Source organism: Hydra vulgaris, chromosome 06 (genome assembly GCF_038396675.1).
Source record: "Hydra vulgaris chromosome 06, alternate assembly HydraT2T_AEP".
NCBI lineage: Eukaryota > Metazoa > Cnidaria > Hydrozoa > Anthoathecata > Hydridae > Hydra > Hydra vulgaris.
The window spans coordinates 35426107-35452466 of NC_088925.1; the positions used below are offsets into that span (position 1 = coordinate 35426107).

Consider the following 26360-nt stretch of genomic DNA (forward strand, 5'->3'; position numbering starts at 1 on the left):
ACACTGCATTGGGTAACTAAGAACTAAAAGGTACATAAACTATTCATAAACATTATTTTAATCGTAAATTGCACTTAACAAATATCTAACTTATACGTCTAATTTTTTTAAACATTTCTTTAAACTTTTTAAAAGTTAAATTTCATTGTACTGTTTTCATTTCAAAACTCGGTTTAATTATCTCTTTTGTATTACTGTAAAGTCTTATAAGATGTACATCGTTCACGGCTAAAAGCTTTGATCGCCGCCATCTTGGGAGGCCAATTTTGGCTTCCATTTTTTTTTTCCAAAAAACAATAGAATACGCTATCCAGTTATATTTTGAGATCAGTGGTTTAAAATATACTAACTTATAGTAAGAGTAAAACACATACTTTAGGTGAGCTTTAATTGTGAGCTTTAATTGTGTCAAGGTAGCACCATAGGTGCTTCTTTGACACAGCCTAATAATTTTTTTGCACTTATTGCATTCAGCAAATCCTGATTTTCTGCCAGAGCCAGAGATGTTATCCTTTTATCTGTAAAGCTTGGTAAAATAATTCCAAAGAGACATAGTTTCTTCAAGATGGTTTGATTTGGTAATGGTTTTAGTATACTAATCAGATCACTGAAGTAAGAACTTTGAGACTGTTAGTCTTTCTTGACTTTAGTCAAGCTTATATAGAAGGCTAGTTTAATTTTAGGAGGTAATTAATTATTTAACAACTATCTGTCTTGATAAAAACAAGGTAACTTTTTACCGCTTTTACTATCTTTTATCACAAATTACCGGAATTTCCGATTTTTACCGCTTTTACGCAGTTTTACCGTTTTTACGCATTTTGCTCAATTTTACCGTCTTCTATAATAAAAAAAAGCGTAAAATGCGTAGTATTACGCATATTACGCATTTTACCGCAGTGCGGTAAAAATGCGTATTACGCGTTTTACCGCATTTTGCCGAAATTTTTTTACCGCTTAGTATATATATATATATATATATATATATATATATATATATATATATATATATATATATATATATATATATATATATATATATATATATATATATATATATATATATATATATATATATATATATATATATATATATGTATGTATATATATATATATATATATATGTATATATATATATATATATATATATATATATATATATGTATATATATATATATATATATATATGTATATATGTATATATATATTTATATATATATATGTATATATATATATATATATATATATATATACATATGTGTGTATATATATATATATATATATATATATATATATATATATATATATATATATATATATATATATATATATATATATATATATATATATATATATATATATATAACTTTTTAGTTCAAGAATCGCCGATAAAAAGATATTATTTATGAAAATAGTAGACGGAACAACTGAAATAACGACTGAAACTAGTCTTGAATAATCCGTCGTCTGTACATTTATGAAATTACGAAAATCTAAAATAAGTAAAATGCTGTCATTTGCATTTCCAAATAAGTTCTTTTTGACAAAGGTGTTAATATTTCAAAGTAAGGGTTGATAGTTTAAAATAGTTTTGCGTTTTGAAAACTATTTAAAAGTTTTTTTTTTTTATGTATAAATTATATTTGAAGCATTAAATTTATGCTATTATTAATTTTAAACATGCTAATTATTTTTATGATAAAATTTGTTTATAAATCAAAAATGTAATATTGAGTTCCTCCTTAACAATTATTGCGCATGTTTGTTAAACAAAGATATTCTGACAACCTTTAAATTAATTCGCTTCACCAGTGTTAAAACTTACGCATAGATTTGTTTGATTCTTTTTTATTAAGTATACAGCAATTCTTTTAAAACTATGGCAGAAGAAGTAAAACTTGTTGTTTCGGAACTTGGCCAGTTTGATTCAACTGCTTTAAAGCATGTGACTCCTACAGTTGAAAATACATTACCTTCGCAGGAATGTAAGTTCTTTAAAAATAGATAAAGTTAAATTAATAATGCAATTTAAATTTAATTTATAGATTTTAGCGTTTGATCTGCTTTCTTATTCTACAATACCATAGGGTGCACTGTATCTCTGTATCAGTTTATAAATACATTAATGAATATAGTAATGAGTTTTTCAAATTAAAGTTAAATGACTAGAACGATTTTAAATTATTTTAAAATATTTGTATTTTTATATATTTTAAATTTTAAGTTTTTCATTTATATTTTTATATTTTAAGTTTTTAATAATTGTACATGATTTCCATATACCAGAGTTTTGCGTTAAAAGTTATATAAAAAGACGTACTAAATAATTTGTCATATATATATATTTTGTTTATGTTAGGCTGTGTGTTTTAAATTGCATATTAATGGGTAATTTTTCTTAATTGGCTTAGCCCACTAGGGTGTGTCAATTTTCCTTTTTCATTTTGAAATTGTTTAAAGATAAATTTATTTATGGGAAATAGTATATAAAGTTTGTAAAAAGTAATAATTTTGAAAAAAGTTATGGAATAGTTAATTGGCCACTAATATTATCAAAAGTTTCTTTTTTCTAATTAGGTCAACCTGGGTATCAAAAGAAGCGTATTTAAATACGGATTCTAAAAAAAATATTTTGTTTCTTTTCAGGAAACCCATTTTAATAAATGCTCCTTGTAGTTTTTGTTCAATAAAATCTTAATTTTTTTTAAAAAACAAAAATCATTTTTAAATTTTTTATTTAATTATGCTTCTTTTGATACCCTGGTTGACCTAATTAGAAAGAAAATATTTTTTGGTAATATTGGAAGGCAATTAATGTTTAAAGGCAAAATTACCCAGCTAAAATTTTTTTTTTAAGTTTCAAAAAAAAGGAAATCAAATTAGACCACAGATATCTGTATTTCATGTAAATATTTTTTAAACACTAGAGTTTGTTTATACCCAATCATTTTGAACTATTTAACTAATAAGTTTTATTTAATGATTATTTGTGAAAAATTATCATTTCAATAAAATAACATCTATGCTATAGGTTTGCAAAAAATTAAAATTTTATCATAGATGTTATTTTATTATGTTATGTTGTGTTATTTGCGGTAGTGGTGTAGTGGTAAAGTGCTCGCTTCATAAGCGAGAGGTTCCGAGTTCGATCCCCACCACGTTCCTGGTAGTACCACGCTCAACTTGTTTCTCTGCGCAGTGGCCTTGTTCCTCAAGGTTCGTGTTTTGGAGTTTATAGAGTTGAGAGAGGGTTATAACCACTATTAAGTAGCCTCCTCATCTGTAGTGGCCTTCTCGGCCTTGAAGAGGTGAATAACAAACAAACGAACAAAAAGAAAGAAAAATTTTGTGTATGTTTTTTAAAGTAGAGTTGATAAAAATAATATGTCAAATAGAACAACTTAAAAAAGCAATAGATGATTAGTCTACTAATGTTAATCATGATGTTAGTCTGGTGAAGCAGTGCATTGGCTAGAAATTAGATTTAGAAATCAAGTTGAAATGGCTAGTTATTGCATTCTATAAAAATTAACTTTTTCTACAACACCTAATAGCAACTCTTGATGGAGAAATTTTAGTTAGTAAAAAATTGATAGCCAGTATTGGTAAACTATTAAATGACCCAACTCTGGAAAGTAATCTGTCATTTAAAAAAATTAATATTAAAGTTACTCTAAAGGATGAAGTTATAAAGAAGTTTTCCTTTGATCAGTTTAATGGTTACAAAATAGTCTCTGCTAATAGAATCAGAGATTTACCCATAAATCTCACTAAAAGTTGGGATAGTTCATCAGTTAAAAAGTGAGGTTTTAAAAAACCTTGAGTTAATGATTTAGTTTATTGTACGAGTTGAATACAAATAAGTTGAAAATACAATAAAAAGAAATATAATAGTTCCAAAGTTAATAAGTTTTACTAAAGGACTGAGACATGTTCTTTATCAGTTTAGTCCTTTGAAACATCAATCAAATGAAACAGTAGTAAAAATAGTCATGACAAACAATTTGCGATTCATCATTTTTGAATCTTTAATTAACAAACTTAATTAAATTAATTAATTAACAATTTAGTTAACAAACTTAATTGAAATTAATTAATGTTTTTGAATCTTTAATTAACAAACACTTAATTTCTCATCTTGAATCTAATAACTTACTTTCCGACCATCAATATGGATTTCGATATTCTCATTCTACAGTTGATTTGCTAACAGTAATAACTGATAGGTTTTTTTATAGGTTCTATTGTGCATTAGATAAAGGTGGAAAGGTTAAGGCCATCGCTCTTGACATTTCAAAAGCTTTTGACAAAGTTTGGCATGCTGGTTTTCTTCATAAGCTTTCTTCTTATGGTGTATCTGGCAAAATCTTTAAGATTATTGAATCCTTCCTTTCCAATCGTAGCATAAAAGTTGTCCTCGATGGACAGCACTCTTCTTCTTATTCTGTAACTTCAGGGTTTCCTCAAAGTTCTATCCTTGGCCCTATACTCTTTTTAATTTATATCAACGATCTTCCAGATATTCTCTCATCTAGGGTGGCATTGTTTGCTGATGATACTACCATTTATTCTTGTCGTGATAAGAAACCAACACTCTCTGATTGCTTGGAAGGGGCATTTGAGCTTGAAAAGGATCTCACTTCTGCTACTGCATGGGGCTCACAGTGGCTGGTGAACTTCAATACAGATAAAACTCAATTTTTTTCAGCCAATCGTTATCGCAATAATTTAGATCTTATATTTATGAACAGTGATGTACTCGATGAGTCATCTACTCTTCATCTTCTAGGATAAACTCTTACTTCCAATCTTTCTTGGAAACCATATATCAAATCAGTTGCAAAATTAGCATCTGCTAAGGTTGCATCTCTTTATCAAGCTTGTCACTTTCTTCGGATTCTTTTCTCTATTTCTATAAACCTCAAATCCGGCCTTGTATGGAATACCCTTGCCATATCTGGGGTGAATCTTCTAACGACGCCCTTTCTCTTTTAGACAAGGTGCAAAAACGCATTGTAAACATAGTTGGACCTGCTCTAGCAGCCAACCTCCAACCATTATCACATCGTCATAATGTTGCTTCTCTTTCTCTTTTCTACAAATACTATAATGGGCACTTCTCTAAAGAGCTAGCGTCTCTTGTGCCATCTACTAAACTTCATTCTCGTGTTACTCATCAAGTCGTCCGTCAATTGTTATCTTGCTCTACAATCTTTATCTTTTTTCTTTCAGTAACTTCCCACTTTAATTAGTGGCTGCTTGCAGCCTTGTTGGAAGTAAAGACGTTTTAAAAAAAAAAAAAATTTTGTGCTTTTCATGACTTTATCATACAAACACTAAACAGTAGTAGGAAATTTTAAAGGAAAATAGATAATTTTATAACCAATGAATGTTTTAAGTGTAATGAACATTTTAAGTTGCCTTGTCAAAGGCAATCAGTTGAAATAGGAATGGTTTTATAAGTGAGCTGGACTTATTAAAACAGGTAATTTCTACTAATTGGTCAAAAAAATATATGATCTTGATGGCAAATATATAAGTTTTGTTTAAAAAAAGTTAACCATCTTTTATTTATTATTTTACATTTTTAAAATAATAAATAAAAGATAGTTAATAATAAAAAAAAAGATATTTTTTTTTTTTTTTTTTTTTTTTAAAACATCTTTGCTTCCAACAAGGCTGCAAGCAGCCACTAATTAAAGTTGGAAGTTACTGTAAGAGAAAAGATGAAGATTGTAGAGCAAGATAACGATTGACGGACGATTTAAAAGATTGCAAATTATATGAATCAGGAAAGCAAGATGAAGGAAGCGAATTCCAAAGAGCTGATGTTCGAGGAAAAAAACTAGACGAATAAGCGTTTTTGGAGCACTTAGGAACAGTCACAGAAAAAGGATGACACTTAATTGAATGACGAGTAACACGAGAATGAATTTTAGTAGATGGCACAAGAGACGCTAGCTCTTTCGAGCAGTGCCCATTATAGTATTTGTAGAAAAGAGAAAGAGAAGCAACATTACGACGATGTGATAATGGTTGAAGGTTGGCTGCAAGAGCAGGTCCAACTATGTTTACAATGCGTTTTTGCACCTTGTCTAAAAGAGAAAGGGCATCATTAGAAGATCCGCCCCAGATATGGCAACAGTATTCCATACAAGGCCGGATTTGAGATTTATAGAGGTAGAGAATAGAATCCAGAGTAAGAAAGTGGCGAGCTCGATAAAGAGATGCAACCTTAGCAGATGCTAATTTTGCAACCGATTTGATATATGGTTTCCAAGAAAGATTGGAAGTAAGAGTTAATCCTAGAAGATGAAGAGTAGGTGACTCATCGAGTACATCACCGTTCATAAATATAGGAAGATCTAAATTATTGCGATAACGATTGGCTGAAAAAAATTGAGTTTTATCTGAATTAAAGTTCACCAGCCACTGTGAGCCCCATGCTGAAGCAGAAGTGAGATCCTTTTCAAGCTCAAATGCCCCCTCCAGGCAATCAGAGGGTGTTGGTTTCTTATCACGACAAGAATAAATGGTAGTATCATCAGCAAACAATGCCACCTTAGATGTGAGAATATCTGGAAGATCGTTAATATAAATTAAAAAGAGTATAGGGCCAAGGATAGAACCTTGAGGAACCCCTGAAGTTACAGAATAAGAAGAAGAGTGTTGTCCATCGAGGACAACTTTTATGCTACGATTGGAAAGGAAGGATTCAATGATCTTAAAGATGTTGCCGGATACACCATAAGAAGAAAGCTTATGGAGAAGACCAGCATGCCAAACTTTATCGAACGCTTTTGAAATGTCAAGAGCGATGGCCTTAACCTCTCCACCTTCATCTAATGCACGATAAAACCTGTCAGTTATTACTGTTAGCAAATCAGCTGTAGAACGAGAAGATCGAAATCCATATTGATGGTCAGAAAGTAAGTTTTTAGATTCAAGATGAGAAATTAAGTGTTTGTTAATTAAAGATTCAAAAACCTTGCTTATGATAGGAAGAAGACTTATGGGACGGTAGTTAGACGAATCAGATCGCTCCCCAGAATTTTTGAAGATAGGGATAACAGATGCGGCTTTCCAGCAGGCTGGAAAACAAGACTCTGATAAGCACTTGTTGAATAGTTTTGAGAGTATAGACGACAGCTCTGGAGAACACTTCTGCAAGACAATAACAGGTATGTTGTCTGGGCCACAAGCTGTAGAAGAGTCTAGACAGGAAATCACTTTAGATACAGATGCTGAAGTGATATGAATGTCAAGCAATGAATCAACCTGTTTGTTGGCAATATCAGGTAGAACGCAATTAGTGGAATCAAGAGATGATATTGATGAAAAGTTTTTAGCAAACAGTTCGGCTTTGTCTTTAGGTGAGGTGACAAAGTCTGAACCATACAAGAGAGGTGGAATTATAGATTTGCCCTTATTATTTATATTATTAAAGATTCTCCAGAAGTCACGAGAGCCTAATTTTTGAGATGAGATACGAGATTTCATGACCTGAGAATAGCGGGTTTTGGCGTTAGACAAAACCTTTTTACAGTTGTTTCTAGCAGTAATGAAAAGACGTCTGTTTTCTGGAGAATTGTTTTGCTGATAAATATGGAAGTAACGGTTTCGATTGGCAATCGCAGCAGCACAGTGTGAGGAAAACCATGGAGGAGAGTGAGGCTTGACCTGGAATCGTCGAGAGGGAATAAAAGATTCCATGCCAGCCTGAATCCACGAAGTTATATAAGAAGCACATTTGTCGACAGGAAGTTGAAAGATTTCTACCCAAGGGCTATCACGAAGAAAATCACGGAAAGAATCCCAGTCAGCTTTACTGTAGTTGTAAGAGGTTCGATAGTAGGGGTATTCAGGTGATGAAGAAGAATGAGATATTAGTTTTAAAGAGATCAAACTGTGATCAGAAGCACCTAAGGGTGAATGTGGAGAAACTGAGCACTGACTAGGATCAGAAACAAGACATAAGTCGAGTAGAGAAGGTAAATGATTAGGGTTGTCAGGAAAGCGAGTTGGAAAGTTGACTATTTGAGTTAGGGATTGAGAAAGGCAAAAGTTGTGGGCTTTAATGCCTGCAGAGTCACTGACACTAGAGCCAAGCCATTCAGAGTGGTGAGCATTAAAGTCACCGACAACAACTATATTAGCTGATGGATAAAGAGAGAGGGCTTGGTCAATATGATCAGAAATAACATCAAAAAGTGTACAGTCTTGAGATGAAGGAGATCGATATAGAACAAAGAGAAAGGCAATAGCGTGAAGTGGTGCTAAACGAAAGCACATGAAAGAATAGTCTGTGGATTCAAACCTAGTTTCACGACAAACAGGTGAATTCTTACGAATGTAAATGCCCAGGCCAAGCATGTGGCTATTGGAGTCTTTACGAATCAGAGGAAGATAACCATCAACACTAAGATCACAAGATGAGACAGCCGAACTCAAATTAGTCTCACAAAGAGCAAGTAGGTCTGGTGAACTTTGCAAGAGATAAGACTCAACAGAAGAAAAGTTACTTCGAAGACCACGAATATTAGTGAATGATAGGTTTAGAGAACTTGGTGATGATGATGGTTTTTTGTGTTTTATAGTTTTTGGTACTTTATTCATTTTTAAATTAGATTGAAGAACTTGACTCAAAGCATAGATAGTACTCAGAACACCGTTTAATAGCCCAAGCAATTGCCTCATTACTACTAATAAACCCTAAGCCGTAACAAAGGGCTCCAAATGTGGCCTCCGCAATGCACACCAAAAGTACAAACAGGGACATTATCCATGCGCAACATGGCACTGTTAATACTTTGATATTTTTCAGCTGTTGATGGAATCAGCCTCTCTGAGAGCTACCACAGAGTTCGGGAAACCTGACTACCAGCCGGCCTCAGAACCATAAAACTGAGTTTTAGAGCTGTACCCTCATAAGGAGATAATAGAATGAGTTGCCTAGTCATAAAAACAGTGACACAAGCAAACCCATGCATTGAGTCAAGAAGATCCAGCATTCAACATCCTAAACTGGAAACAATGTATTAAAAATACATCTGCGCCAGCCTAATAGATGAAGAAGGGGTGCGAGGCTGGTCAACAGATAGAATCTGTTTACCCCTTAAGTCTTTGCCTAGGAGGCCTTCTACAAGACAGTAGCTGGGTGCATTTAACATCTGCCCAAGATGAGTATTTTTATCGAGACACCATCTCTAGCCTTTACTCAACCAAGAGCCCCAAGGCAGGGGGTGTTTTAAATCGGAGTTGGCATCTCCTAGCCTTTGCCTAAAAAGGCGTATCCTACAAGGCAGCAGGACATGAAGCAGATTGTTAGTAAAAAAAAGACAGTTAGTAAAAAAAAGATAGTTAATAATAAAATAATAGATAAATTGATATAAATATATAAGTAAATAGAAACGAATACAAACATTATCAATAGATTTAATAGTAACAGGCGATTGCTAATATATAATAAATTTTACTCAAGACACATTAAATAAATAAAATAATCTTAAATCATGACTTCTATTAGGTTAAATATTTTGGATTTTGTCATCAATACAGTTTTAAACAAAATTATTTATTTCAGCAGATTTTATAAACTATTTGATCAATCTCACTAAGAAAATCAGGCATATTCTGCAATTTCAAAGTTTTTTTAATTTTGAACATTTTTTGTTCAAGATTTTATGTGAAAATAAATGAAAAGTAAATGTAACGTGAAAAAAAAGTAAAGTAAATGTAATTTTTTTAATCTTGTCAATTTTTATTCTCATTTAATAATATATACCAGTTTTGCCCTACATAGTTTTAAGAATATTTTTATAAGTTCGTTTGTGTAAGAGTATTTTATAATGTAACACAAAAAGTTTTTTTTACTTTTGTTGTTATTTCTTTTTTATGGTGTGTGGGTGTATGGGTATTTAGTTTATATAGGTATGCAAGACTCGAATTAAGTGATGGTTAATTGCAATATCTGGAAATATTTCTGGTCATCAAATTCTCAGTTTAAAAACCTGAACACTGTTTTAATGAAACGGTCAATTTATCATAATGCAAAAATTAATGAAAAATCAAAAATAATAACAGTTAAAACTTACATATTTTAAATTATTGAAAACTCTATTTATTAGAGTTTTTTGTTTTGTTTTAAAATAACTATAAAAAGTTTAAATTAGGTTTTAAATAATTTTAAACTCCTTTGTCTTTAATTTTATATACATATCCACTAAAGAGTTAGTCGCATTTAATTTATAAAGTATTAAACAAGATTTAAATAAGATACAAAAGTATTTTATATCTTATTTCACAATTTCACAATTTCTATTTAAAATATTTGATCACCAAAGAATTCCTTTAGACTGTAAAGATTTCCCATTGTTTTTAATATTACATTGCGTTGTATGTTGTTTTTTTTCTAGTTTTTATCTGATGATTTATAAAATAAATTTAAATATTGTAGTTTAAATCATAGTTTTTAATAGAAATAATAATAAAAGTAATAGTAATAATGCAGTTTTATAATGAGATTTTATATCATAATTCAAGATCAGTATATGTATTTTTTATTAACAGCTATTTAGTGATTATCATAATAAGATTTTGTAATTCAAGATCACTTAATTTGAGCCCTGGTATGTTGCTTTTTTGAGAGTTTAATATCTGAACATGTTTAAATAATAGCCTGCATTTGTATGGAATAGTATGGAATAGGCGTAAGTCGCGGGGTAAAGCATAAGTGGCGATGACGTTTGTCTGACGGGATAAACTAGTTATAAGTGCTGATCCTCATCGAAACGCCAGTAATAATAGACGCGACTCTGAGGAGATGTTTATTACTTAATCACTACACAAATTATGTTCACACATTGGCATTAATGTTTTTTTTCCATTCTGAGGCCTTTCATTGTTGTATGCATATTTTTTATTTTTCAATGTATTTTTTGTTTTATTTATTTTTTGTTTGGTGATATATTTTTTGTTTATCTTAGTTCATATTATTATTTATATAACAATTTATTTTTATTTTTATTTTTTTTATTATTATTCTTAGTACTGTTTAGGTGCATTGTCTGTCTTATTTATATTTCAAATATTCCTCTATTAATCTTTATTTTTGTCTTGACAACTGTCAAAATATGCTTTGTTTGAAAAATAATTCTCCTCTATTCTAATGTACTTCATTTCTTCCCTCAGGCGTTCACTGCTCGTGTGTGACCATTCGGCGAATTTTATATATGTCAGAATTATATATATATATGCCAAAGTTTATAAATAATACAGTTTTATAATGAGGTTTTATATCATAATTCAAGATCAGTATATATATTTTTTATTGAACAACAGCTATTTAGTGATTATCATAATAAGATTTTGTAATTCAAGATCACTTAATTTGAGCCCTGGTATGTTGCTTTTTTGAGAGTTTAATATCTGAACATGTTTAAATAATAGCCTGCATTTTTTATTATTTTTAAAGCTTTACTTTCAACTGCTGCTTTTTAAATGTCTCTTTTTGCCCCACCCACTTGCAAAATATGAAAATTTTGCTAGTTTAGATTTTTGTTACTTTGGTTGTTGCAGCTTATTTTTAGAAAATATTTTTTTGTTTTTTTGTTTTCTTATATCAATGAACTTTGAAAAATTAAAAAAAAAGGGAGTGTTAATTATGATTAGTTTATCTGCAACTATATGCCCTATTTATCTCCCTATATGCCCTGCTCTACCCTAACAAAACTCTGCTAATTATATTTTATATAAAATATTAATGTTTTTTAATGAGTAATTATTTGCTAGCGTGTATTTACTTGGAAATTACTGCTTTTAAATTAGTAGAAAAACACTATAATTTAAATTAAGTGTGAATATTTATTAAACAATCATTAGAAGTAAGTTGTTCTTTTATTTTAAGGGTTTCCCTTAATGTTATATAAACATTAACAAAAATAAAAGATTCCAAATATATTATTTTAAATGTAATTAAAAAATAGTTTAAATAAACTTATACTGATGTTCATACTGACGATAAATATATTTTAAATGCGTTTTATGTTTTTAACTTCAAAAACTGCAATAAAACAACATAGCAAGGTTGTTTCATATTAATATTTTATATTACCTTTTTATATTGACAAAACAGTTTAGTTGAATTATATTTTTATTTTTAATTTTAGTTTTTTTATTCTTTCTTTCGTTAAGAATCTTTTTATTTTTTTAAATAAATTTTTTTTATAGTTAAGTCTTATAGTAAATTTTTTTAGTGTATTTATAAATTTTGAAAATATATTTCAAGACAAAACAAAAAACCTCTAATAAATAAACAGAGTTTACAATAGTTTAAAATATATAAGTTTTAACTGTTATTATTTTTGACTTATTATTTTTGATTTTTCATTAATTTTTGCGATATGATAAATTGACCATCTCATTAAAACAGTGTTCAGGGTTAAAAACTGTAGTCAAATTGTCAAAACAAAATGTAATGGCGTGCAATTGCATGCTTTCCTGACCAAGTCTGATATTGTATCAGCCATTAACAATTGCAAATATTAAGTTTCAATAGAATTGCAGTTATATTGCAGTTATACAAAATTAGTATATGATTAGCAGCCTGCACCTATAACAGTTTATGTGCAATGCACGTTCTGCGGTTTGACTTTATATGTTGCCCCCCCCCCTCATATTATGCAACAATTTTGTTAACTCTCCCCCCTCTTCCTTGCAATGCCTTGCAAGAGGGGGAAGGGAGGGTGTCAAAAATTGCATGATGTAGTTTATGGACTCTTTGGGCTCTTAAACGTTTATGTATTGCTAAACGTTGGTTAGATCTAACCTGGAATCCTGTATTTGTTATTATGAGATAGTAATTGTCAACAACTAGTAATCAAATTAATATAAATTTTGAAAACAGTTGAGTTGAGAGATAAACTAGGCCAACTAGGGGTAGATTTTTGTTGATAAATCTCAGTTTTAGTATTATTTAGACCCCAATTAACAGAAAAATGAGCTGTTTATAGAAAAAGCTTTATATACTGTATATAGTTTTTTTAAAATCACTCCAACTATCGGTGTTGAATTTAATTGGCATAATTGCTTTTGCTTTCTTTTTTGGTTTGACTTCAGTATTTGCTTTTCTTAAAGGTCTTATGTGCAAAATTCGCTTAAAAACTTTATCCCTTATCTTTTTTATCATTCTTTAATATAGTAGCAAAAGTTTTTTTTGAAGATAGCAATAAGAGTTTTCTTAAAGATTTTGAAAATCAATCTGGTGTATCTTGTCTGTCCGATTTTTAATAAGATTCATTGTTTTATGAAGAAGTCTAGAAGCATCCTTATAAAGACAACATATTTTATGTAAAAACCACATGGGGCAGGAAACAAAGACAATATACTTTATATTTATCTTATAAATTATCTGTAAGATTTTTTTCTCTTGCATCAACTATAGGGTTCATGGCACTCAGGGAATACCTGGAAAACCAGGGAAAAGTTTTTAAAATTTAGAAAATTAGGGAATACCTGGAAAAGTCAGGGAATTTTTCTTGAAAATCTTTAAAATCAGGGAAAACTCGGGGAATACTTTTTATTTTAATATTTAGATTGAAGTTATGTTGCAGTATCCAGTTTTTGAATCTTTTTTAATATTGAAAGTTGCTTACTACAATGGTTTTAAAACATTTGTAATATATAGTAGCTATATGTTTCAATAAATGGATTACTGTAGTAACTATATGTTTTGGAAACAAGGATTCAGTTGTGAAAGTAATATATCCTTCAAAACAAACAGGGAAAAATATATACTTTCCACAGTAGGAACTCAGGGAAAAAATACTTAAAAATATAGGAAAATCAAGGAATTATCAGAGAAAAGTCAGGGAAAATGGATTTTCAAAACTGCCATAAACCCTGAACTATCTTAATTCAAAATGATGGTTTATGAACAAGTTAATCATCGGTGTTAAATAATTTTTAGAAACAAAATTTTTAGGTAATGTTCATCATTCAAAAAGTTAAAAATTCAACAGTTGGGTAATGTTCATATTTAATTTTATATGTTATAAGGTTTATAAAAGTTAAAAAAATCTGAAATATGGAACTTCCAACTCCTTATGGTTCTTGAGATATTCAGGATTCAATTTTTTTATTTATGCTGACTCTTTAAATTTTATGAACAAAATGAGGTATCATCCTGAAATTTTGTACATGGACAATCTTCCATATGACGGATACAAATTTAAAATTTAAGATTTTTTTAAACCACCTTAATTACATATAAATTGAATAATAAAGGCATATATTTTGGGGTATTTTAACCATTGAAATGGTGATGTCACCTTGATAATTTTTTTTAATTTATAACTTACAATATAGTTATAACTTATATATAAGTTATAACTTACAATATAGTTATCAAACATCACTATTTTTAAAAAATATGATACTGCATTTTTCAACTTTTCTAAATACAGCCTTTTAAGTAAAGCTTAAATGGCTGTATTTAGAAATAAATATAAATGCTGAGTTGGCATAGAATTTATTGCTTAATTTTATGTTGGAAAAAGTATTGTTATACTGTTTTTGAGGGCAATAATTAATTTATACTTTATTTCTATTTTTTTTTGTGCCTGGGGTACGTTCAACGTGTGAGGAGGGGAAGGGGGTGCAACTCTCCCTGCCTTTATTTATTCAATTTACATATAATTAAGCTGCTCTAAAAAAGTTTTCAATTTGAAATTTGTATCTGCCATGTGAAAGACTGCCTATGTACACAATTTCAGGATGATACCTCATTTTGTTCATAAAATATTGCTATTTAAAGTGAAAAAACATTTTGCAAAAAAAGTCAGCATAAATAAGAAAATTGAATCCTGAATATCTCAAGAACCGTAAGAAGTTGGAGGTTCCAAATTTCAGATTTTCTTAATTTTCATAATCCCTATAACCAGTGTGGAAAATTAAGAAAGATGAGCAGTCATTTTGACTGGATAACTCATGGAATAGGCTATCAAAATTATTATCTTTTTAAGGACCATGCGAATCAGTTCAATTTGGGAATACCCTTAGCGATATATTTTATGTTAATTGTACTATGACTGCGTTTTAAGAGCATAAGGACAAAACTTTTGTAACAGAGTTGACCGAATGAGAAAATGATTCAAAAATGTACTTGTGAATTTAATTTTTTTTTAATTTTTGCTAAGTTTATATACATTTCTAAAAAATGGTAAAAGGAGTTTCCGGTGCAAACTTTAACAAGGGCAAGAAAAGTAGAAATAATAACTAATGAAAATAAATTTTTTTTGAAGTTTAAGTGTCTATTTTTGGGTTGCTTTGATTCAAGATTCGATTCGAAACTAAAAATGCAAATTTGCAGGGAACTAATTTTTTTCTTTGTTTAAATTTTAATCTTAGAAATGGTTCTGACTGAGTTTTATATATACAAAAAAAACAAATAATGCTCATGACTGAGTTTTATATATAAAAGTCATGTACTCATGAGTCATGCTCATGAATGAGTTTTATATATACAAAAAAACAACAACAAATAATGCTTGAAAATTAATGATTTTGTATTCCTTTTAGAACAATAATTTTAAATAAAACCAAGGCTTTTTTAAATGAAAACACAAATAACTAACATTCAAATTACAAGTTAGTGTTATTATTTTAAAATAATTCTCTTGCGCACAGATTTCCATTCAATCAAAAAAGAAAGTTTGATAACATCCAAGTAATTTAATTAGAATTTTTTTTATTTTTAAAATAAAACAATTTTTATAAAATATTTAAAAAGTTTAAACTGAAAACTTTAATAAAAAGTTTAATACTGAATACTAAAAAAAATCGTTTTGTGAAATGCTACTATAACAGTTACTTATGCTACATAAAACAAAGTTTTTACAAAAATTCGCTTCGTCTGATTCCTTTATTAAGAGCCGTTTTTTCTAAGAATCAGGCAAATTCCTGAAACTGTGGAAGTGACCTCCTCCAAATTGCTTGAATTTTTTATATATTGATCAGAATATAGAGAAAACCTGTTGGGGAAAAAAAAAATTTTCAAAAATGTTTCGTTCACTCGGAATCTGGGCTTAAATTTTTGAGATTTTTTTAAAAATTTTTAGAAATTTAGTTTTTGCCACCTTTGAACCCATTTTTTTGGCAAGGCAAAAAGTTGCACATAGCTTTTGTAGTTAATATCAGACGTAACCCAAAAGCTCTCTCCAAAAAATATAAAAAAGTTGCGTGACACTGTGCGGTTGGCTAATTATCATAGTTCAAAAGTACAAAATCAATCACTTTTGTCAATTTTTAATCGGAATTAATTCTAGCGGCGAAGTTATGCACACAATTTTTCTTTTAGGATTTGAAATTATCAAAGGTATTGAGTCTAAAAATGCAAAGAAAGTTATGTGATACCTAAGGCCTATTAATATATTAAGGCTTGAAATTGGAAAAAAATGTTTTAGGATAATGAATAATCGCCACAACCACTGATTAGAAAAGGAGCATTTACTAAACAGATAATTTTATCAGTTTGGTTATTTATCTCCTCGGTAGTAACTGGCTAGCGAAAAGTATTCTTCTCTTGCCCGTTAATCATACAATTAACTCTGATCCCAGTTATAGATACCTAAAAGTATTAGCGCAACATTTAAAATAATATAATAAAGAGTTTATGATTTGTTTAATTTTGCTTACATTCAATAAAACTTGTAAAGTCTTATATAATGTCATTCTGAAATTATTTTTACATTTTATTTATATTCCTTTTATTTTAGAGCACTGTTTTGTAAAACAAAATAAAAACTTGAAACTAATATATACTTTGAATAATATTACCTCCACAATATATCCAATATTCCATTGTTTTTCATATGCAACAGCAACCCAATCATTCACTTTCCATACAAGACAAATTTCTTTTGCAAGATTGGCGATGTCTTCCTCATATTTATTATCATCTTCATTGTCTCCTGCCAGATTAAAGTCATCATTTTCGCCATAAACTTCTTTGTTATCGTTAACCTGACTATTTTCATTATTTTCTGTTGTCGGTTCTACCAGCTTACCTTTTCTTTTCAGGTTACTAAATCTATAACAATATCAATTGTACATATTTTTAAACATATGTAAACAAACACACAAAATTATAACTTTCACCTAAATTTTAATTTCATATTTGTAAAAGAACTATTTAACAGTCAGAAACATAATCTAATTTGCAAAAGTTTTGATAGCAACAATGCCTACCTTGAAAATAAAGATCTTATCTGTTGGCTAGTTACATATTGATCAGGCGGAAGTTCTCTCCTCAGCTGCATGTGAACCTGCTCAGGGCTCATTTTATTACCTAATTCTTCTCCACGAATAAAGTATTTATACAACAGTTCTTTCTGCTGATTTGAAAATCTAAAAGAACTTCGAACTGGTAATGCCCAACCTTGCAATAGAAAAATGTTCATGCAATGTGGTTTGTCTTTTACGGAAGCACTGTTAGAGGATGAAGAAATTGGCATATTTAGTTGTGAAGTAATTTTCATCTTATGAACAAACGAGTTGCGAACTTTATCCAATGATGTTAATGATTTCGGAACTGTATGAAGACCGGATAGCATGTGTTCTTCTAACTCAGCATCGCTTTCAAATGATAAAGTACAATTCATTTCAGTGCAAAATCTTAATGAATATAATTGCCTGTCACTTCTTTTCTGTTTTTCCTTAAGTGACTTGTTACGCTTAATTGAATTATCTGTTTTGCTATATGGCAACAACAACTTAATCGAGGGTTGAATTTTAAGATTTCCATACTCTTGTTCAATTCCCTCACCGATATTGAAATAACGCCACATCTTCATACTTTTCTCACCAAACTCAAATGAGTGATAGTTGCTAATGCTCTTAATCTTTGGTCCAGTAACTACAGTTTTATCATTGCTAATTTGAGCAACTGCTACTTTTGCATCTTTAGCGCCAAAACTATAATGCATAGCCTTGTGTATATCTTCAGCAGTCAAAATATTATTACCAGAGTCAACGTAACTCCTTAAAATTGTCTTTACAACTGCACTCTCCCTGTCACATTGATCTTTTCCACAACAGGGTTCATTATAATCATATCTCAGCAACTTTATATCTCTCCCTTTGCATACATTGTAGATTGCTTCAGCTGAAAGATTTCCCTGATAGCAGCCGGCATTATCAGATTTGGTAAACATTTTCTTGATATGCGGTTGATCAATTCTGAATTGGTCTAAAACTGCAGTGGCTAACGAAACAACATCACCTATTCCCTGATCACACTATACATTGAAGTAAAGTAAACACGTTTGAATAACTTTTATGAAGCTATTTTTATGAAGAATATATCCACATGTAAACTCATTCCTTTCTTGCCAAAATACTCTCTTTGGCCCTCTCTGTATCGAACCGGAAGAATTTTTTGACAAAAATCTTTAAGCCAGAAAGCAGTTTCATCGTTTAATTGCTTAAAAGCTTCGATTTTTGCCTTTTTCTGTTGAGAATCTCTCATCAGGTGTTTTATGTAGTTGAATACATCCTTTACAGCAATTTCCAAATCATAAATAGAATCAGCATCGTCAGAATTTTGAATTGTTAGTTCTTTGATCATCTCGATAGCTTTGCACAAATCATAGCAATCGGCACATACCACTTCTGATATCTCTGTGTTGGATTGAAGATTTTTTTCAGATGGATCTGATAAGGCATATTTTGAGCTATGAAAAGAAATGTTTGAGTCATTGACACTACAATTGGTTTGATAACTTGTTTTCAAATACCTTTTTCCTTTTTCAAGGGCAGCTTCGAGAGATTTAGAACTAAACCTTTGTGCCAATTTTTGTAATGTTTGAAAACCATTCATGCCTGAAGCAGTAACATCATCTAATCCAGCTAAGCTTTTTCGACTTGAAGGTTTTATTGCATGCAATACTTTCCACAAACTTGAATCAGATAATGGTATATAATTGTTTTCACTACAACTTTTTCGATAGAACATGATAGCGTGGCTATATTTTGTCGTCAGTATTGCATGCACTATCTTTTGTTCTTCACCGCTGTCGTATTTTAATTTGGTTATTCCATAAGCAACATCATGCAAAATACCGCTTGTAAATATAAAGTCTAAGAAATGTTCACACTTTGTTTGATCAAGACTAGATCGGACGAATACTTTCTTCTCTGGAAATGCCAACCCTTTATGAGATGCATGCCATTTTCTTGCTGTTTCTATACGATGTTTGGTACACTCAAATATGTTCATTATAAACTTTTTGGTATACTTGGTATGGTCTAATAATGAGAGGATAACTAACTTTCCCATGGAATCACTTTGCTTATATACTTTCTGAGCACGAATAATTTCAATTGGGAGAGGGCTATTTATTTCATCAACATTTTTACTGTTAAGAAAATCCAGGAGCAACAGCTTCCGCAAATTTTTTCTTTAATAAGTTTTCTAGGCGAACATACTTGCGTTTTAACTTATCTTTAGTAGTATCTTCCAGATATTCGAACTTCCTTTTTAATCTAAATTTTATTGGACTTGCATTAAGAACCTCAGTTACACTCTCACGGCTTCTTAGAGATTCATCCAAAATCTCCTGTAAAAACATTAATTTCACCGGGATCAAATTCTTCATCTGGAGTAGCAGGTGTCATATATGTTTGTTCTTGTTGTGTTTGTGTTTCTGTACATAAATTGGTGTTTTCGTTGACTCTAGATAAAGCAGTTTCTTGCTTTAAATGGGTAAAACACAGCATTGCACCAACTGAAAATACTTCATTGTATCGCTTTGACATTGATATGACGACATGTATTGGTGACGCCCTTAAAGCGGGAGATTTTTTTCCTTTTATATTTAGATGGTGAGGATGAAAGCATGTTTTTGGAGGACTCCATGCAATACCAAACGTGTACCGGTGAAAAGCACATATTTGTTCATCCTTTTCAAGATTTCTTTTAAGTCTATTTGCAATAAGTCCATTTTCTTCCCAAATATTATTATCGTTTAATCGCATGACCTAAAAACAATTTTTTAAACAATTATTAAGTGTGTCATTTAAAGCATTGTTTATAATCTGACTCTTCACGAAAAATGTTTACAAGTTTGAAATACATTGTTGTTATTATTAAAATACAATATTGCAAGAGTGTGATTAATTTAGTGATTATTTATTAAAAGAGTGAGGAATTAATTAAAAGAGCTATTTTTTTTTGTTTAAAGAACTTTGTCTCAAAATCTTATTGCAGAGAAGTTATAAAGTATGTAATTATAAAAATTATATTACAGTCTGCGTAAATTTAAAATACATAATTACCTTTAAGTTGATGAGGTGTTTCTTAACATCAACATCTCCCAGCTGATGAATGTAGAACATTTTGTTTATAATTTTATGTTTTTTGAATGATCCACAATTTCCTTTTGAAAAGCAACAACAGTTTTCATAAAAATATTTGTTTTGTTTCATACTCAACTAAAAACAAGTTCTATTTATGCAGTACCTATTTCTCAATAGCAATGATAAAATATCTACTCTATTTATGCAAATTTTAAAGATCGTTAAAATAAAGTTAAGACATTTTTATGGTAAAGTAAACAACCGCCCACTAACTTGTTTCTCCACAATCGTGATATCAGCGATTCTTCTTCCATTCGATCACCACAAGTTATTTGGTTATGACGTAAATTTAAATAATTCACTTCTGATCATGTATTGTTTTTTATTATTATTTATTTCAATTGTTATGATTTCTATATCATAGTCAGAAACGCTTAAATTTTTTCTTAACATTACGTGCAATGTTTTGTGTAATGCTAAAAGCTAATTTTGGATGATAGAAATTTTATTGTGAGCGAAAACCTCATCTGTGTGTCCAAAAAAATATCTCTTCGTACTTAATCATTTTTAACAATTTGTACCTTTATTTTTAACTTAATATCTAAAGATCACACAAATTTTTTTATTATTATGTTAGGACCTTTTTGTATTGACAGTTGGATATGTTTACATTTTTACAAAACTAAGCGCCTCTGCCGTAATGGTTCATTTTGTAAGTATACTAAAACATTTTTTTCCAATTTCAAGCCTTAATATATTAATAGGCCTTAGGTATCACATAACTTTCTTTGCATTTTTAGACTCAATACCTTTGATAATTTCAAATCCTAAAAGAAAAATTGTGTGCAACACTTCGCCGCTAGAATTAACTCCGATTAAAAATTGACAAAAGTGATTGATTTTGTACTTTTGAACTATGATAATTAGCCAACCGCACAGTGTCACGCAACTTTTTTATATTTTTTGGAGAGAGCTTTTGGGTTACGTCTGATATTAACTACAAAAGCTATGTGCAACTTTTTGCCTTGCCAAAAAAATGGGTTCAAAGGTGGTAAAAACTAAATTTCTAAAAATTTTTAAAAAAATCTCAAAAATTTAAGCCCAGATTCCGAGTGAACGAAACATTTTTGAAAATTTTTTTTTTCCCCAACAGGTTTTTTCTATATTCTGATCAATATATAAAAAATTCAAGCAATTTGGAGGAGGTCACTTCCATTGACTGCCTGATTCTTACAAAAAATGACTCTTAATAAAAAAAAAATGTGCAAATGTGCTATTGACAATTTTAAATTTATTTAAAATAATCATTGCAATGATTATTTTAAAATAAATTTAAAATTATTAATAATATTCATTGCAATGATTTTGCAAATGGTGGGAAGTTCAGTTGGAAGAAAAAATGTTCTTAGTTATGTACAACAATTTCAAATAATAACAAAATAAGAATTTTAATCTTTTAAAATTAACCACATTAAAAAAAAGTTCATCTGTTGTTTTGTTTAATTTGAAGATTTTCCTTAAACTATTTTTGGATGGCACAAAATTTTTAACATGAAGGTTTCACCATAAAAACGTAGAAACGAGGTTGGCAAAAAAGTGCTTTGTTGGTATAAGTATATTTATTATTTTTGACCTCAACTTTTAATTTCAGCATTATTATGAAGGTGGAACTGTTACTAGCATTATTTCAATTTTGGACTAAGCATTGGTTCTACTATTGTGGTGATACTAAAAGATCCCACTATTGCGTTTGAAGAATTAGAGATAAATGTGATTTTTAACTTTCCATGTTGTTAACATCATTAAGTTTTTTTGGGACTAGCACATTAATCAAATTAAATGCAGTTTTATTCTCATGATTAGATAAAGCCAAAGATTCAACTTCAGGTAGACTAAGTCTATTAAGTAATGTCTTTTGTATACAATTTTTGAATAAATTGACACATTGAAGCATTGACAATAGATTTTCTGATCTAGTCATGCAGCTAAAGTTTTTTTTTTTTTAAATTTAACCGCAGCATACTTCTACAAATATCTTCTTTTTTTTTTTGGTTATTGTTTTTATTTTTTATTCTATTGGATCTTATTTTTTATGTAATAGATGTTTCCAAACATCGGCAGAGTTTTTTTATCATATTCTGTGTAAATAGCCATTGATTAAACTATAAAGTTCTACAATTAAAATTTGAGAAACATAATTCTTAATTAAAATATTTGAAAACAAAGATTCAGAATTTGGAGTTTAAAAACTTTGAATTTGATTGCAGCTGAACTAATTATGATTTATAAAAAAAAAAAAAATTGATTTAACAATTTTCCATTGTAGGTCTAAAAAGTAAAATCTCAGCTATAAATCAATTTAAGGATTTTGGGTAAAAGCTGTGGGTTCTCAGGATTCCCAACCCTAAATAAAATATGTTATAAATATCATTATGTCGTAAAAATAAATTATAAAAAGATCTTAAAAAAGTTATAAAAGCTCATGAAAAAATTAGTTTTTTTATTTTTCGTTAAAATCCATACTTTTATTTGCATTTAGTTATCCCTAAAATTTATTTAAAGATAATACATGTAGGAGGGGCAGCAGCTATTTTTCTAAAGTGTTGTTTTGTGAGCCACCCTAAAAAATATATCATGGCATATAATAACTTTCCTCAACTCTAAACAATTTTATGTTAATTACATTTTACAACATTGTATGACAAAAAGTATTTTACAACGTTGCATGACAAAAAGTATTAGATAAGAATTTATTTCCCCCAAAGAAAATAAAATATGAAAAATCAAAATAGTTTTTTTGATTTACTTATATAAACTTTTTTATATGTATTTAGTAATTATGGAAGAAGCAGTTGCAACAAGAGCAGAAGTTAAAACATTTGATCAATCCAATTTAAAACATGTTGAAACTGAAGAGAAAAATCCACTTCCAACTGCTGCGACATTAAGAGAAGAGTTAAGACCAGAAGTTTTACCTGACGTTTCTGAAGTTGAAAAGTTTGATGCATCTAAACTTAAAAGTGTCACCCCTGAAGTAAAATGTCATCTACCTACAAAAGACGTTATTCAAGAAGAAGCAGTTGCAACTAGAGCAGAAGTAAAAACTTTTGATCAATCCAATCTAAAACACGTTGAAACTGAAGAGAAAAATCCACTTCCAACTGCTGCAACATTAAAAGAAGAGTTAAGACCAGAAGTTTTACCTGATGTTTCTGAAGTTGAAAAGTTTGATGCATCTAAACTTAAAAATGTCACCCCTGAAGTAAAATGTCATCTACCTACAAAAGACATTATTCAAGAAGAAGCAGTTGCAACTAGAGCAGAAGTAAAAACATTTGATCAATCCAATTTAAAACATGTTGAAACTGAAGAGAAAAATCCACTTCCAACTGCTGCGACATTAAGAGAAGAGTTAAGACCAGAAGTTTTACCTGACGTTTCTGAAGTTGAAAAGTTTGATGCATCTAAACTTAAAAGTGTCACCCCTGAAGTAAAATGTCATCTACCTACAAAAGACGTTATTCAAGAAGAAGCAGTTGCAACTAGAGCAGAAGTAAAAACTTTTGATCAATCCAATCTGAAACATGTTGATACTGAAGAAAAAAATCCACTTCCAACTGCTGCGACATTAAGAGAAGAGTTAAGACCAGAAGTTTTACCTGATGTTTCTGAAGTTGAAAAATTTGATGCATCTAAACTTAAAAATGTCACCCCTGAGGTAAAATGTCATCTACCTACAAAAGACGTTATTCAAGAAGAAGCAGTTGCAACTAGAGCAGAAGTAAAAACATTTGATCAATCCAATTTAAAACATGTTGAAACTGAAGAGAAAAATCCACTTCCAACTGCTGCGACATTAAGAGAAGAGTTAAGACCAGAAGTTTTACCTGACGTTTCTGAAGTTGAAAAGTTTGATGCATCTAAACTTAAAAGTGTCACCCCTGAAGTAAAATGTCATCTACCTACAAAAGACGTTATTCAAGAAGAAGCAGTTGCAACTAGAGCAGAAGTAAAAACTTTTGATCAATCCAATCTGAAACATGTTGATACTGAAGAAAAAAATCCACTTCCAACTGCTGCGACATTAAGAGAAGAGTTAAGACCAGAAGTTTTACCTGACGTTTCTGAAGTTGAAAAGTTTGATGCATCTAAACTTAAAAATGTCACCCCTGAAGTAAAATGTCATCTACCTACAAAAGACGTTATTCAAGAAGAAGCAGTTGCAACTAGAGCAGAAGTAAAAACTTTTGATCAATCTAATCTGAAACATGTTGAAACTGAAGAAAAAAATCCACTTCCAACTGCTGCAACATTAAGAGAAGAGTTAAGACCAGAAATTTTACCTGATGTTTCTGAAGTTGAAAAGTTTGATGCATCTAAACTTAAAAATGTCACCCCTGAAGTAAAATGTCATCTACCTACAAAAGACATTATTCAAGAAGAAGCAGTTGCAACTAGAGCAGAAGTAAAAACATTTGATCAATCCAATTTGAAACATGTTGAAACTGAAGAAAAAAATACTTTGCCGACTGCAGCTACATTAGCGAAAGAAGAACCGAAAGTAGAAGGTTTGTTTTTAATATTTTTTGCCTAATTAAATTTTCTACTTTTTATTTATAAAACATTAAAATACCTTTTTTAAAATGTCTGGTATTAGTTTATTAGTCTAAAGAATTTATATAAATCAACACAGTAATTATTATATTCTTAGCTAAAACATCACATTGACATTTGATGACAAATCAATGAATTTGGAAAATTTCATTAATCATAGGTGTCATTACAAATTACAAGTCATAGATGTTACAAATCATAGATGTTTTTATCTGAGTAAACCTTAAAAACCTTACATCATGTGTCTTTGTTTGAGTTATGACCTCATAATTTTATAATAAATGTTTAATTTAATTATTAAATTTTTAATTCTTTATTACCCTATTAATTCAAAATGTTTTAATTGTTATTCTAACTAGTTATTCACATGAATTTATTAATATGTAGTGTATTAATATTTTATTCATTTACATAGTTTAACATTTACAGGCCTTGTTATGAGCTTTTGTTGTGTAATGAAAAAGCCTATTGTGAGTAAATGTATCTTTACTAATAAAAATTTACATCATTAAGAGTTTAATTAGCATTGTAATTAAGTTTAATTTGAAACCACATTAAAAATCGTTGGAAGTCTTTATATTTATAAAATATTTATAAAATACTTTTCAATTAAACAATATTGTTATAAAAAATAATTATAAATAAAATGTAAATATTTTGTTTGAAAAAATTTTTTTCTTATTTTAAAAAACTTATTTAAACCTATATACTTAAATACTTATTTAAACTTATACTTATTTAAACTTATATATTTTTTCTTCTTTAAAACATTTGTCTTATGTTTATTTCTTTTAAATGAAGGGACCATTGTTTATGGTTGAATTTTTTAATTGTCAAAAAATAAATAAAACCTATCAACATTTTTTTTTTTAACATTTTTGGCTTTAACAAAATTTTTGCATACTACTCATAAACTAGTTAATCATTTCTAATTGACGTTCATTCTATGATCAATTCAAAAAATTAATGATGAAGAAAAGACTTTAGTTAAAAAGAAATTTCAAAACTAAAAAAAATATTACATAAATTAGTTATATAAAATTTACTAAAAAAGTTCTCTTGAATATTTTTAATAAATCTAATTGGCAAATGCATTTATATACAGTTTAAAGTGAATATACAGTTTAAGCACTTTTGTATATTAGCAAATTGTATATATAAGCAAATTAAAGTTATATACAGTTTAAGCACTTTTGTATATTAGCACTTTTGTAATGGAATGAAAAAAAAATATATATATTGATTTGATAAAAATGAAAAATAGTTAATTGTAATACAACAAAATAGTTAAATGTAATACAAACATTTTAGTAACTTGAATTAAATTCATTTTAAAAAATTTTCTTTTCTTAAACACAGTTTGAAAATTTTAGCTGAAAAAAATAATTTTAAAA

At 29.2% G+C, this 26360-nt stretch overlaps 1 protein-coding gene across 2 annotated transcripts in view; it reads left to right on the forward strand.

The window, feature by feature from the left end:
- The first annotated feature begins 1650 nt into the window (after positions 1–1650).
- LOC100197829 (uncharacterized) overlaps positions 1651–26360 on the forward strand; it is a 35259-nt gene continuing 10549 nt past the window's right edge. For both annotated transcript variants that reach the window (XM_065799971.1, XM_065799972.1), the window contains exons 1-2: positions 1651–1985; positions 23187–24920. In XM_065799971.1, coding sequence (XP_065656043.1) covers positions 1880–1985; positions 23187–24920 — 1840 coding nt within the window. In that variant the 5' untranslated portion in view covers positions 1651–1879. The remainder of the gene's footprint in view (positions 1986–23186; positions 24921–26360) is intronic.